Source organism: Schistocerca nitens, unplaced genomic scaffold (assembly GCF_023898315.1).
Source record: "Schistocerca nitens isolate TAMUIC-IGC-003100 unplaced genomic scaffold, iqSchNite1.1 HiC_scaffold_208, whole genome shotgun sequence".
NCBI classification, from domain to species: Eukaryota; Metazoa; Arthropoda; class Insecta; order Orthoptera; family Acrididae; genus Schistocerca; species Schistocerca nitens.
In genome coordinates, this window is record NW_026045749.1 from 114,762 (window position 1) to 128,901 (window position 14,140).

The window sequence follows — 14,140 nt, forward strand, 5'->3', positions numbered from 1 at the left end:
CGAGTGCAGAGCAGCGCGCGCCGCCTGGGCCGGGCTGGGCCCGCCCGGCGGCGGGCCGCGCTGTTGTCGCGGACGTGAGCGCCCCCTGGCGGGTGGTCGGAGGCGGCGCGGTGGACGTGTGTCCGGTTGGCCAGTGCACATTGCGAGTGGCTGGCTGGCGGTCGGCGGCGAGACGGGAGAGGAGGTATGTGTCGCGGGCGCCTTTGCTGCGCTGCGTCGTTGCGTGCCTGGGCGTGCGCCTGTCGACTGTGTGTGACTGTGTTGGGCGTTGTGCCACGTACGTGTGTGCTCGGCCGAAGGCGTCGGAAGAAAAAGAGAGAGAGAGACGGGCGGGAAAGTGGGTCGGTGTGCGTGCGTCGCCCGTGATGCGATGATGTCGCGTCATGTCATGTCATGTCTTTGCGAAACGGCTGCCGAGAGGTGTGTGGTGGCGAGCGGGAATGTGCGTTTGGTGGTTGCCGGCCGGCCGGCAGTTGTTGGTGGTTCCTCCTGTGTGGTTGTTTGTGCTGCTTTGATGGCAACGTGGAAGGACGCCGGTTTTTCCGTGCCTTGCGTGTGGTTGTGTCGACGGTGACTGGTTGGGGGTGTGCGCCGATGCACGTGCCATGTTGTTATGTTTGGGTCGTGAGTGTGTTTTTGGCTGTGTTGTTGTGTACGGGAAGGGGGAGAGAGGAGGAGGCGGCGGCGGCGGCGGCGGCGGCGGGGGTGATAGTGCGTGCAGTAGTGCCGTTGCGACGGGCGTCGGGTGGAGCCGTGCGTAGTGGCGGAAAGGTGTAGGTTGCGGGAAGCGAGCCCGTCGCGTGTCGTCGTCGACGACGGGGTCGCGTGCGCTGTGAATCGAGAGTGGCGGGAAAGGGGCAGCGTGCCGCTGTGTCGTGGTCGTTAGCAGAGGCCTGTGTGCCTGTCCGTTTGTTTTCTGTCGGACGCTTGGTGCGAGGTGTTTGTTTTGTTTTGTTGCCGCCGCCGCGGTTGTTTTTGTTTGTCGGCTGTGCTGTGTCGGTGGGTCGGCGAGCTGTTTTGCGGTGCGTGAATGTGTTGGTGCAAAAGTGGCGGCGGCGTCATGGCTGCGACCGCGACGAGCCGCGGGCGCGCCATTGATGATGTTGAACACAGAGCGGCTGTGTGCAATGGGAGGCCTTGTGTACGGGTAGCGGTGTTGTCGTACGTGCATCCGGCCCGGTGCGGAAAGCGCCGTTGCGGTTGCGGGTTGCCTCTGGTCGCGACGTGTGGTGCTCGGCTTTGTGGGTTTTTTTGGTGCCCCTTTGGCCGGTGGGTGGTGTTTGTTGTTTTGTGTGTGTGTGTGTGTGTGTGTGTGTGGTCGGTCTCTTTGGCGCTCGGTATATATCTGCCTCCTGCTCGGTCTTGTTGTCGACGTCGTCTGTAGTTTTTTGCGGCTTGCCGACGACCGACCGACCGAACTACTACCTACCTGTGACAGCTACGTGTGGCGCCCGAAGGTGAACGTAACGTGACCTCGGCGCCCTTAGCCTAACCTAAGATGTCCGGCCGTAAGGTAGGTGCGGCCACCTGACGCCTCACGTCCGAACGCTTAACCTAACTTTGACGCCTAACCTAACTTTAACCCTTAACCTAACCCACGTCCACCTAACGTAACCTAACCTAACCCAAGCGACGCCAACCCTAACCTAAGGTGTTGTACACTGCGAATGTCGAAGGCATGTTATAGTCTTAGGTGGAGAGCACTACACGCAACAAGCGGCTACACGGGTAGCAGGGGTTGTGTGGCGTGGGCTGGGCGGTTTTGTTAGGTTAGATGGCCTTGGGCAAGTACAGAAAGGGGGCAACAGCAGCCTCAACGGGTGCGGGGACCAAGCAGCAATCGGTATCGTTTGTTAATTGTCAACTGTCGAAGCTGCGTTGGTACAGTACCGGAACCGCAAGCGCTGACAGAGAAAGCACCGAAGCTCTGCAATCGTGATAAGGTACAGAAAGCTGGCTGACGCCAGGGATAAATTCTGCCGAAATTGTCACAAAGGTACAGACGGTGTTTTAGAAAGGCTCGATTGCATGCAACCGGTGGTGGTGTGTTCGTCGCTGTTTGAGTAGTAGTTTTGATCCTGTAGTGAAGTAGAGGTGGATGGTTCCTGTGAAATATTGTGGGTGGAGGTTACACCCAACAACCGAGCTAGGTTTAATAATAATTGGCTCCTTTGACCGACCTCCCGACGCAGCAGCATTAGTGGCAGAACAACGGAGAGACGGATTTTGGAAACACATTTCACATACATTTTCCTCAGCATGTTAGGGTCTTAGGTGGAGATTTCAATTTACCCGATATAGACTGGGACACTCAGATGATGTTCAGGACGGGTGGTAGGGGGACAGAGAGCATCGAGTGACATTATACTGAGTGCACTGTCCGAAAATCACCTCGAGCAAAATGAACAGAGAACCGACTCGTGGAGATAACATCGTGGACCTACGGATGACAAACAGACCCGAACGTGTTTCGACTCTGTATGTGCAGAACAGGGACGCAGTGATCATAAGGCCGTTGCAGGGAGGACGGTGTATCTATCTGTTTTGGCTAGCAAGAGTAATAGAAGGCAGATTTGCAGACGACCCGACAGATGAAAAGGCAAATGCCTGTTCCGACACTGACAATGTTGAGTGTTCATGGAGAAAGTGCAAGGCAATGGTAAAAATGCGTTTTTAGACAGGTACGTGCCGAGTGTCGAACTGTGAGGGATGGGAAAAAAAAACCACCGTGGTATACTACAACAACAACGTTAGGAAACTGTTGCGAAAGCAAAGAGAGCTTCACCCAAAGTTTAAACGCAGCCAAAACCTCCGAGACAAACAGAAGCTAAACGATGTCCAAAGTGTGAGCGTAAGGAGGGCTATGCGTGAAGCGTTCAGTGAATTCGAAAGTAGAACAAACCCTATGTACCGACGTTGACAGAAAATGCTAGGACGTTCCGGTCTTGCGTTGAATCAGTAAGTGGCTCGAAACAGCATATCCAGACACTCCGGCATGGTGATGGCATTGAAACAGAGGATGACACGCGTAAAGCTGTGAAATACCTAAACACCTGTTTCCAAAGCTGTTTCACAGAGGACGGACCGCACTGCAGTTCCGTCTCTAAATGCTCGCACGAACGAGAAACCGGCTGACATCGAAATAAGTGTCCAAGGAGGAATGGGAAAGTCCGCCGGACCCGACGGGATTACCAATTCGCGATTCCTACACAGGGTACGCGAAACAACCTGCCCCCCTTCTAACAGCCGTGTACCGCAAGTCTCTGGAGAGGAAGGGAGGGTTCCAAATGATTGGAAAAGAGCACAGGTAGTCCCAGTCGTCGAGCAGATGCGCAAAAACCATAGACCCATATCTCTGACGTCGATGTGTTGTAGAACATGTTGTTTGCTCGAGTATCATGTCGTTTGTGGAAACTCCATCCAGAGTCTACTATGTAGGAATCCATGTTGGATTCCGGAAACAGCGATCGTGTGTGAGACCCCCAGCTCGCTTTATTTGCGCATGAGACCCAGAAAATATGAGATACAGGCTCCCAGGTGGATGCCATTGTCGTTGACGTCCGGAAGGCGTTCGATACAGCTCCGCACCGTCGCCTGATAAACGACGTAAGAGTCTACAGAATATCAGACCAACTGTGTGGCTGGATTGACGAGATGTTAGCAGACGGAACACAGCATGTTGTTATCAATGGAGAGACAGACGTCTACAGACGTTAAAGTAACCCCTGGCGTGCCACGGGGGAGTGTTATGGGACCATTGCTTTTCACAATTCATATCATATAAATGAGCTAGTAGATAGTGCCGGACGTTCCATGCGTCGTTTCGCGGATGATGTGCTGTATGTAGTATACAGAGAGGTTGCAGGACGATCGGCAGCGGATAGGCACCCGGTGCAGGGAGTGGCAACTGTCCCCTTAACATAGACAAATGTGATGTATTGCGAATATACAGAAAGAAGGATCGTTTATTGTATGATTGATTATATGATAGCGGGACAAACACTGGTAGCTGTGACGTCTGTAAAATATGTATCTGGGAGTATGCGTGCGGAATGATTTGGAAGTGGAATGATGATCAGATAAAAGTAATTGTTGGTAAGGCGGGTACCAGGTTGAGATGCACTGGGAGAATGCTTAGCAAAAATGTAGTCCATCAACAAAGGAGGTGGCTTACAAAAACACGCGTTCGACCGACCCATACGTGAGTGTTGCCCACCAGTGTGGGATGCGTAGCAGGTCGGGTTGACGGAGGAGATAGAGAAAGGTCCAACGTTTCGTCACAGGGTTATGTGGTAACCGTGATAGTTAAGTGGCAGACTCTGCAAGGGAGGCGCTCTCTGCATCGCGGTGTAGCTTGCTCGCCAGGTTTTCGAGAGGGTGCGTTTCCGGATGAGGTATCGAATATATTGCTTCCCCGTACGTATATACCTCCCGAGGAGATCCCGAATGTAGTAAAAGTAGAGAGATTCGAGCGCGCACGGAGGCTTTCAGACAGTCGTTGTTCCCGCGAACCATACGCGACTGGAACGGCAAAGGGAGGCAATGACGACAGTGGCACGTAACGTAAAAAGTGCCCTCCGCCACACACCGTTGGGTGGCTTGCGGCGTATAAATGTAGGAGGTCGGCTGTCGTGTGTGCTTGGAGGCAGATTCGGTGTGTCTGTAGTTGCGGACGGCGGTCAGCCCCCCTCGCGTAAGCGGCGAGGGGCGGCGGCGCTCGGTTGGCCGGTGCCGATGTTGCGCAGGCGGCGCCCGTTTTGTTTGCGGCGGGCAATTTTGTGAGAAAGGGGCGCGAATGTTGGCGGGCGAGGTGGCCCGACGGCTGCGGGCCGATCGGGAAACGGTGGGAGGGCGATGGGGCGGCGGAGGTGCGTTTGCACGGCCGGCATCGCCGCACGCCTCCGCTTGTGTGGCTGTGGCGGCGGCCGCGCTGGCCGGGCTGGCGCGGCGACGGTGTGGCACTTTTGCCGAAGGTTTGGCCATTGTGGCGGGTCGTCGGCTGGGGCTGTGGGGGCGGCATGTGGGCGGGGGCGGCGATTCTCGGCGGGCCGAGCCAGGCTGTAGCGCGCGGTAGCTGCAGTTTGGCCGTGGTTTGCGGCGCTGCCGTGGCGACTGGTTGGCGACTGTGGTGTGGCCGTGTGTAGCCCCATCCTCGGTGGTTTGAACGGCGCGGGTGGTTGCGGCGCAGGTTTGGGGCTGGTCCGCACAGGCTGTCGGACGTTGGGCGGTAGCAAGCGCGGGAGGCGCGGCGCGGCGGCGCGCAGAGTGGCGGCCGCTCTCTCGGCCGTCCGCGCACACTGGCTGGGCCTGGCGGCGCGGCGGCTATTCTCTGCCGCCGTGCTTGCCGCCTGCCGCTCTCGCTCTCGCTCTCGTGTGTGTACGCGCGTCGTCGAAATAATGGCAGATCAGGCGGCTACGAACGAGACTGCTGCGGCACCCGCCGCCACCGGCACGACGAAGAAGGCCAAGTCTGCGGCGTCTGCGAAGAAGCCGCGCGCCAAGCCTGCGCACCCGCGCACCTCTGAGATGGTGACGGCCGCCATCAAGAGTCTGAAGGAGCGCGGCGGCTCGTCGCTGCAGGCGATCAAGAAGTACATTGCCGCGCACTACAAGCTGGACGCGGAGAAGCTGGCGCCCTTTATCAAGAAGTACCTCAAGTCGGCCGTCGTGGCTGGCGAGCTGGTGCAGACGAAGGGGAAGGGCGCGTCCGGCTCTTTCAAGCTTGCCGGCGCCGGCGGCGGGGCGGCCGAGGGCGGCAAGGCCCGTGCCGGCGGTGCGAAGAAGAAGCGCGCCGCTCCGGCCAGCAAGGAGAAGAAGGGCGCCCGTGCGGCCGGCGCAAAGAAGGCTGGTGGCGTGAAGGCGGCGACCGGTCGGAAGGCGGGCGCCGCCAAGAAGGCGTCTGCGGCGTCGGCGGCTCCCGCGGGTGCGAAGAAGGCGGCTGCGGCCAAGCCGGCCAAGGCCAAGTCGCCGTCGAAGGCGAAGAAGGCCGCGAAGGTTCCGACGAAGAAGCCGAAGGCGCCGCGCCCGAAGAAGGCGACGACGCCGTCTAAGGCGAAGGCTTCGCCCAAGAAGAAGAAGTGAAGTTAAAGTAAAGAAAGGAAAGGGGAAGGAAGGGAAGGGCTGGCGCTTGACCCCGTCGTCCCCCACCCCCCTCCCCCGCGTCGTCTAGTGGCGCGCGATGGCACGGCTGCGCGCGGCCCAAAACGGCCCTTCTCAGGGCCATCAGAGGACGTCGGGAAGGCGTTGATTGTCGTGCTTGGCGCGTTGTGTTGTCTTGTTTGGGTGGCCGTGCGTGCATGCGCCGGGGTGTGTGTGTGTGTGTGTGTGTGTGGGGTTGGTTGGTGTTTGTGTGGCGTTTCTGTATGACCCTTGTGGGTACTGTGTGCGTGCCGTGGTGGTTGGATTGTGGGGCCGGTGGCGGTAGGCGGCGGCGCGCGGTAGCGGAGCGGTTGTGGCCGTTTTGTTTTGTGTTTTGTATTTTGTGCGGCGGCCGACGGTTGGTTTCTCATGTTTCTGGAGACTCTGTTTGTTTGCTTGCTTTGCGGATGGCGCGTCTTGTTTGTTATGTGTGTGTCCTCTCTGTGTGAAAGGGGGACGGGGACGTTGAGACGTGGAAGTGGCCGGCGGGAATTGGGAAGGCGCGGTGGCGCCTCGGAGACGGCGGCGGCCAGCCACCCGTGGTGACGTCGTCCGGCTGTTTGTTTGTGTGTATTTGAAGGGGTGGGGTGGGATGACGTCGATTGTGATTGTTGGCGAGAGCGGCTGTGTACGGGAGGGAGGGTGGGGAATTGTGGTGGTTGTTTTAACGGGGCTAGAGAGAGAGGCTGGGCGGCAAGACCGACAAAAGTTTTGCTCGCGACGGAGAGATGTTAGTGGCCCTGAAAAGGGCCGTTTTTTTTGTGTTGCGCGCGTGCGGTGCCGTGCCGCGGCTAAGCGGTTTAGGCGCGCTCGCCGCGGATGCGGCGCGCGAGCTGGATGTCCTTGGGCATGATGGTGACGCGCTTGGCGTGGATTGCGCACAGGTTGGTGTCTTCGAAGAGGCCGACGAGGTAGGCCTCGCTGGCCTCCTGCAGGGCCATGACTGCGGAGCTCTGGAAGCGCAGGTCGGTCTTGAAGTCCTGGGCGATCTCGCGCACTAGGCGCTGGAACGGCAGCTTGCGGATGAGCAGCTCTGTGCTCTTCTGGTAGCGCCTGATTTCTCGCAGGGCGACGGTGCCCGGCCTGTAGCGGTGGGGCTTCTTGACGCCGCCGGTGGCGGGCGCGCTCTTCCTCGCCGCCTTGGTGGCGAGCTGTTTGCGCGGCGCCTTTCCGCCGGTGGACTTGCGGGCCGTTTGCTTTGTGCGGGCCATAGCGGTTAGCGGTGCGTGCGGTAGCGAAGCGTCCGGTGCTGCCTTGACAACGGGCCCGCGCGGGCCCGTGCTGCGCTTATATGCCCTCGGTGCGCGTGGTGGGGGGAGGGCGGGCCAGAGTCTATATAGGGGGGCGGCGCGCGCTCACGGCGCACCGTAGCCGACTCGCTAGCGCCGGGTGAGGAGCTGCCGCTTGTGCTTTTTTTGTTGCTTGAGGAGGAGGAAGAATGACAGGCCGCGGCAAGGGAGGAAAGGGGCTGGGCAAGGGTGGCGCCAAGCGGCACCGCAAGGTGTTGCGCGACAACATCCAGGGCATCACGAAGCCCGCCATCCGCCGCCTGGCTCGCAGGGGCGGCGTGAAGCGCATCTCTGGTCTGATCTACGAGGAGACCCGCGGAGTGCTGAAGGTGTTCCTGGAGAACGTGATCCGCGACGCGGTGACGTACACTGAGCACGCCAAGCGCAAGACTGTGACGGCCATGGACGTGGTGTACGCCCTGAAGAGGCAGGGGCGCACCCTGTACGGTTTCGGCGGTTAGGCAGGCAGCCGGTGTGCTGTGCTGTGGCCTTCCCGCGGCCGTGCCGTTGCCCGTGCTTGGTGGGAGAGACGAAAAACGGCCCTTTTCAGGGCCACCACACTGTTCGGAAATTGAAAAGTGCGAAAGGGTCTGTGTTGCCTGCCTGCCTCTGTGTGTGTGTGTTTGTTGTTGTTGTTGTTGTTGTTGTGCGCCTCTGTTGCTTTGCGTGCGTGCGTTCCGTTTGGAGTTTCGACGTGACGTGTGTGATGATGGATGCGGGAGGGCGCGGCTGAGTCCGGTGTGTGCGTGGTTTGTTTGTGGCGCGGGCCGGATCATCGATCGGATCAGCTGTTTGGTTTGGTTTGGTTTGTCCTGTGCCTGTGTGTTTGGAGAGCGCGCGCGGCGGCCCGCGTGTCGTCCGTCGTCGGGCCGTTACGCGCTCTTTTAATTATGAACATATTAACAATGATCACATCACATTATTGGTGTATTGATGTCGTTGTCGTTGTTTGGAACGCGACTGTGCGTGCGTGGAGGGGTGCAGAAAAAATGTGTGTGTGTTCGGCCACACGGCTGTGGACAAGATGGCGGACGTGCGCCGGCGCTGTGGACGTTGTTGTAAAGTGCGGCGAGGACGACGGAAACTTTGCTTTGGACGTAGGTTTGTGTGGTGGCCCTGAAAAGGGCCGATTGTTGTGAGGCGAGCCGGCAAGGCAAAGGCGCGTTTGCGTTTGCGTGCAGGGAGCACGCAAGCGCAGCGCCGCGGTCCCTGTTTAGGCCTTCTTCTCGGTCTTCTTTGGCAGCAGGACGGCCTGGATGTTGGGCAGGACACCACCCTGTGCGATGGTGACGCCCGACAAGAGCTTGTTGAGCTCCTCGTCGTTGCGGATGGCGAGCTGCAGGTGGCGCGGGATGATGCGCGTCTTCTTGTTGTCGCGGGCCGCGTTTCCGGCCAGCTCGAGCACCTCAGCCGCGAGGTACTCCATGACGGCGGCGAGGTAGACGGGCGCCCCGGCGCCGACGCGCTCGGCGTAGTTTCCCTTGCGCAGGAGGCGGTGGATTCTGCCGACCGGGAACTGGAGCCCAGCCCTGCTTGAGCGGGACTTTGACTTGCCCTTGACTTTGCCTCCCTTTCCGCGTCCGGACATGGCGTTTGGCTAGTGGCGTAAGCGCTAAACACGTAACCGTAACGGTGCGAGCCGCAGCGAGTCGAGCAGCGGAGTGCGTTAGTCAGGGACTGAGTGAGCCAGGGCCCCCTTCACGTGGGACAAGCCCGCGTTCACAGAGGCAAAGGCAGGGTTTCAGAACGCATCATATCCGACTGTCAGAAATTTTAGAAGCAACATCCCACCCACTTCCGTCCGCCGCGGTACCCCTGGGGTTCCCGCGGCCATCTCACATCATACATCCCAAACAATACCACACACTACACTATACAGACAACGCGTACACTCATGACACGATAATGGGGGACGATCGGAAACAAAAAAGAAAAAATGATTCGAAGCAAGGAGAGAGTTCTTCCGAACCCAAGCGGAAACTCGAACACCGATTTGACTCCGACATCGACACAGACTCAGATCCAGAAAAATTAGTAATCGACGAAAGTCAAATGGATCAAGAACCTATCTTAGTAGCGCAGGTCCCAACCGAAAACAGATTTAGTGAACTTCCAGACAACGACGCAGGGGACAAACCGGCCCCAGCTCAACCCTCTGAGAAACGACCGCGAGTGCCGCCAATTGTCGTACACGACACTAAAAACTATATCAATATTCTGGAGGCACTCAAACCAAAACTCGAAGGTTCACTGAGCACGCAATCTAGAGGGGGCAGAATTACCTTTCAGTTCTCGCTTCCCCAGGACTTCCAAAAACTTATAACCATACTTAGAAGAGAGAACATTCAGTACTATACACACGAGCTGACACCGACGAAACCTTTGAAGGTGGTGGTCAAGAAGCTCCTGACCACTATGGACCCAAAACTAGTAGAACAGGCACTTCTCGAGCAGGGGTTCCCAGTACTGAAAGTCGCCCAAATGTCTACCCTTGATGAGGGGCAGACCGAAAAGCGGCTCCAGCCGAATTTCCAAGTCCACTTAGAAAACACTGACGAAGCAAAGACGATCTACAAACTGAAGTCACTTCTCCATTTAAAGGTTTCTGTAGAATCCTACCGCACCCCAACTGGCCCCACGCAGTGCCATAACTGCCAGGGCTTCCATCATGGTGCCAGGCACTGCAACCTAAAACCGAAGTGCGTCAAGTGCGGTCAAAACCACCGCACGGCCGACTGCGGTAAACAGTTCGTAACCACACCGAAGTGCGCAAACTGCGAAGGTCCACATACTGCAAACTACTCTAAATGCCCTGCAAGATTAGCAATAGTGAAAGCCAGGCAGGAAAGGAAACAAACAAAGGCTGCGCAAAAAGTGCCGCCCCCACCTCCAGCCCCAGCGAACAATGTCAAAAACTTTCCTAACATTCGAACCAGAAAAACTCAAAAAACCACTTTTGCATGGAACACTGCTTCCACTTCTACCACAACGCCAACCAACCAACCTCAGAGTGACACCGCACCTTCCACATCACCAGGAATAGGTGCTGATCTTCACGAAATTCTTGGCCTCCTTACAAAATTCAACATACCAAAAATAATCAAAACCGTTCAGGACACTGCGGCACAGCTACGACAAGCCGCCGACCCAGTCACAAAATTTAGTATAATCTGCACTGCTGTGATGTCCATTCTCAGCCCTTAATAATGAAGCCATAATCATGAACTGGAATGCCAATGGCATCCTACAACAAAAAATCGAATTGCAGGAATTCCTAGATGCACACAATGTCGACATTGCACTAATCACAGAGACCCACCTCAAGCCAGAGGAGACTCTAAAAATTAGGAACTACAATATTACCAGGACTGACAGGCCAAACAGACCTGGAGGAGGCACTGCTATACTGGTTAAAAACAGACTAGCACACAGGAAAATCCAGCCACCCAGGTTAATCAGGGCGGAAGCGACCGCTATAGAAACAAAAATTGGAGGAAAATTACTACAACTGGCAGCAGTATACAACCCACCTGGCGCCCCAAACCTACAGAGAGGAGACCTAGACGCCCTCCTTAACCTGGGAGACACAGTACTACTAGGAGGAGATCTCAACTCCAAGCATGCGGATTGGAATTGCAGGACTACTAACACTAATGGCAGGATACTCCGACCATACCTCAACACTCGGAGAGACACAACAGTCATTGCGCCAGACGTTCCAACCCACTATTCCCACTACGACAGGAATAGACCTGACATACTAGACATATTTCTAGCCAAAAACTTCACACTCCAGACGTCGGTTTCGGTCATAAATGACCTAAACTCAGACCATAATCCTGTGATTCTGTCAGTAAACAGGGATGCAGTCAGACAGCTGGACTCGAGAACCATCAAAACCAAGCACTTCAACTGGGAAAAGTTCACAGACATGTCACACCAGAAAACACCTCCTGTAGCCCCACTACGAACAAGAAGAGAAATTAACAGGGCTATAGAAGAAATAACCGAAATTATCCAGGACTGTGCTAAAAAGTCGACAATAACAATAACCCATACAACATCTAGAACAGACCTCCCTGTCCATATCCAGGACCTCCTCGCCGAAAAGAAATACTACAGACGCAGATGGCAAGACTATAGGGATCCTGCTGACAGGGCCAGGATGTACAGGTTAGCCAGGAGAGCCAGATCGGAACTACAAACTCACCGTAGTAACTGCTGGGAAACTGTCCTAGTGGACATGGAAACCTGCCCTGACAAATTCTGGCGGATGATTAAATCCAGGAAAAAGGAGAACACAGCCCTAACACCATTACATGGACGAAACGGTATAGTCTTTGACCCACAAGAAAGAGCAGAGGCAATGGCTGACTCTCTGGAATTACAATTTAGGACACCAAACACAGAAGATCAGGAAAGCGATGACCACGAGGAGCAGGTGTTGCGCCAACTTAACAGAGTCAACAGAACCCCATGCACCACGTCCTTCACCCACATAGATCAAGATGTAATCACCACCATCATCAACACCATAGGAAGCAAGAAAGCTACAGGGCCAGACAACATTAGTCCTCTCCATCTGAAACACCTGGCGCCGAATGCAATACAATTTATCACATCCATAATTAATGCCTGCCTGGACCACCACTATTTTCCCCTGCCATGGAAAAAAGCAAAAATAATAACTATACCCAAACCACACAAGGACCACCTCTTTCCCCAGAATCACAGGCCAATATCACTCCTGTGTTTCCTGGGGAAAATCCTGGAGAGAATCGTACTAAAAGAGCTCCAAAGATTTCTGAAGGACAACAACATCATCATAGCAGAACAGTTTGGATTCCGCAGTGAACATAGTACCATACACCAAGCCATGCGTCTGACGGAAACAATCTGTGTGGCCAAAAATATACGGAACAGCACGGGAGCAGTCTTTCTCGATATCGAGAAAGCCTTTGACCGTGTCTGGCACCAGGGTTTATTATACAAACTGCACATTCAAGGGTGTCCAAGGCACATCACCAACATTATTGCATCGTTCCTGAGGAACCGCACTTTCTTTGTACATCTTTCTGGTGCAGACAGCACCACCAAGGACATAGAGGCTGGAGTCCCACAGGGCTCAGTTATGGGCCCAGTCCTCTACTCCATCTACACCAATGACATCCCGAAACAACCAGGAGGTCATCTCTCTCTCTTCGCTGACGATACTGCCATCTATAGGAGCAGCCCAAACCTCCTGTTCATCGCAAAAAAGCTGGAACAACATCTCACAGCCATACAGGATTGGGCAAACCTGTGGAAAATAACAGTAAATAGCACAAAAACGCAGGCAATAATGTTTACCCACCGCAGAATGAGCCCCAACGTTAGCATAACATTCAACAATGTAGTCCTACCTTGGAAAGACAACATTCGATACTTAGGAATTGTCTTCGACAAAAGACTGACATTCAAGGACCATATCACACAGATATGCAACAAAGGCTCACAGTCCATTTATCAACTATACCCTCTCCTAAAAGGAAACGGCCTCACGGTCAAATCGAAACTCAAAATGTATAAAACTATAGTACTACCAGCAATACTTTATGGATCGGAACTGTGGTCGCTAGCCAGTGACACCAACATCAGAAGAGTCAAAGTAGTCCAAAACAAATTTCTTAGACTGGCGTCAAATGCGCCCCGTTATCTATCAAACAGAGATTTATACAACAGCACAAACTTCCCCTCAATCACAGACATCATCATCAGAAAATCAGAAACATTCTTTCGCAACTCGCTGAATTCTCCTTACCCACTCATTCGTAACATAGGCACCATACCAGACCATCACATAACCAAATTTCCGAAAATGACGACCGCTCGCATCTTTAACATCTAGACGCCACCTCCAAACATCTCACAAGAACTCAAACAAAATAAAACTTCCTACAACAAAAAACCAATTAGCTTCGTTCCCCATAACATTCTGACAGAAGGCATGAGCTAACTGAAGCCTGAACCTTCAACACCAAGGGGTCCCTGCACCCATTCGACATGTCAGTCAGTCAGTCAGCGGCGGGTGCCACTGTGTGGGGAGACGCTGACTAGAGCGGAGCGCTTGCTGCCTGTTGTTGTACGTTCGAGATGCCGCCCAAGACTAGCGGGAAGGCCGCCAAGAAGGCCGGCAAGGCGCAGAAGAACATTTCGAAGGGCGACAAGAAGAAGAAGCGCAAGAGGAAGGAGAGCTATGCCATCTACATCTACAAGGTGCTGAAGCAGGTGCACCCCGACACGGGCATCTCGTCGAAGGCGATGAGCATCATGAACAGCTTCGTGAACGACATTTTCGAGCGCATTGCGGCCGAGGCGTCTCGCCTGGCGCACTACAACAAGCGCTCGACCATCACGTCCCGCGAGATCCAGACGGCTGTGCGGCTCTTGCTGCCTGGCGAGCTGGCCAAGCACGCCGTGAGCGAGGGCACGAAGGCGGTGACCAAGTACACGAGCTCCAAGTAAGGAGGAGGTTGTTACTTCGGCTCTTGGAAGGAAGGAAGGAAGGAAGGAAGGAAGGAAGGAAGCTCCCTCCGTTGCGAGAGCGGCAAAACGGCCCTTTTCAGGGCCACCAAATTGCCTTTGCGGGAAGAGCGGAATTGTTTGTGTGTGTGTGAGTGAGTGAGTGAGTGAGAGGGGCGGCATAGCTACCCGGTTTGGTTGGTTGCGAGGCA

The 14,140-nt window shown here is 55.3% G+C and overlaps 1 protein-coding gene across 1 annotated transcript; it reads right to left on the reverse strand.

Moving 5' to 3' along the window:
* Positions 1-391: 391 nt before the first annotated feature.
* On the reverse strand, positions 392-1,171 carry LOC126220886 (uncharacterized). Its single transcript, XM_049942164.1, has one exon. The coding sequence runs from the start codon at positions 1,169-1,171 to the stop codon at positions 392-394; it is 780 nt and encodes a 259-aa protein (XP_049798121.1).
* Positions 1,172-14,140: the final 12,969 nt, after the last annotated feature.

Coding starts and splice junctions, on each gene's coding strand:
- LOC126220886 (XM_049942164.1), bottom strand. CDS start 1,171: ATGCACGTACGACAACACCGCTACCCGTACACAAGGCCTCCCATTGCA.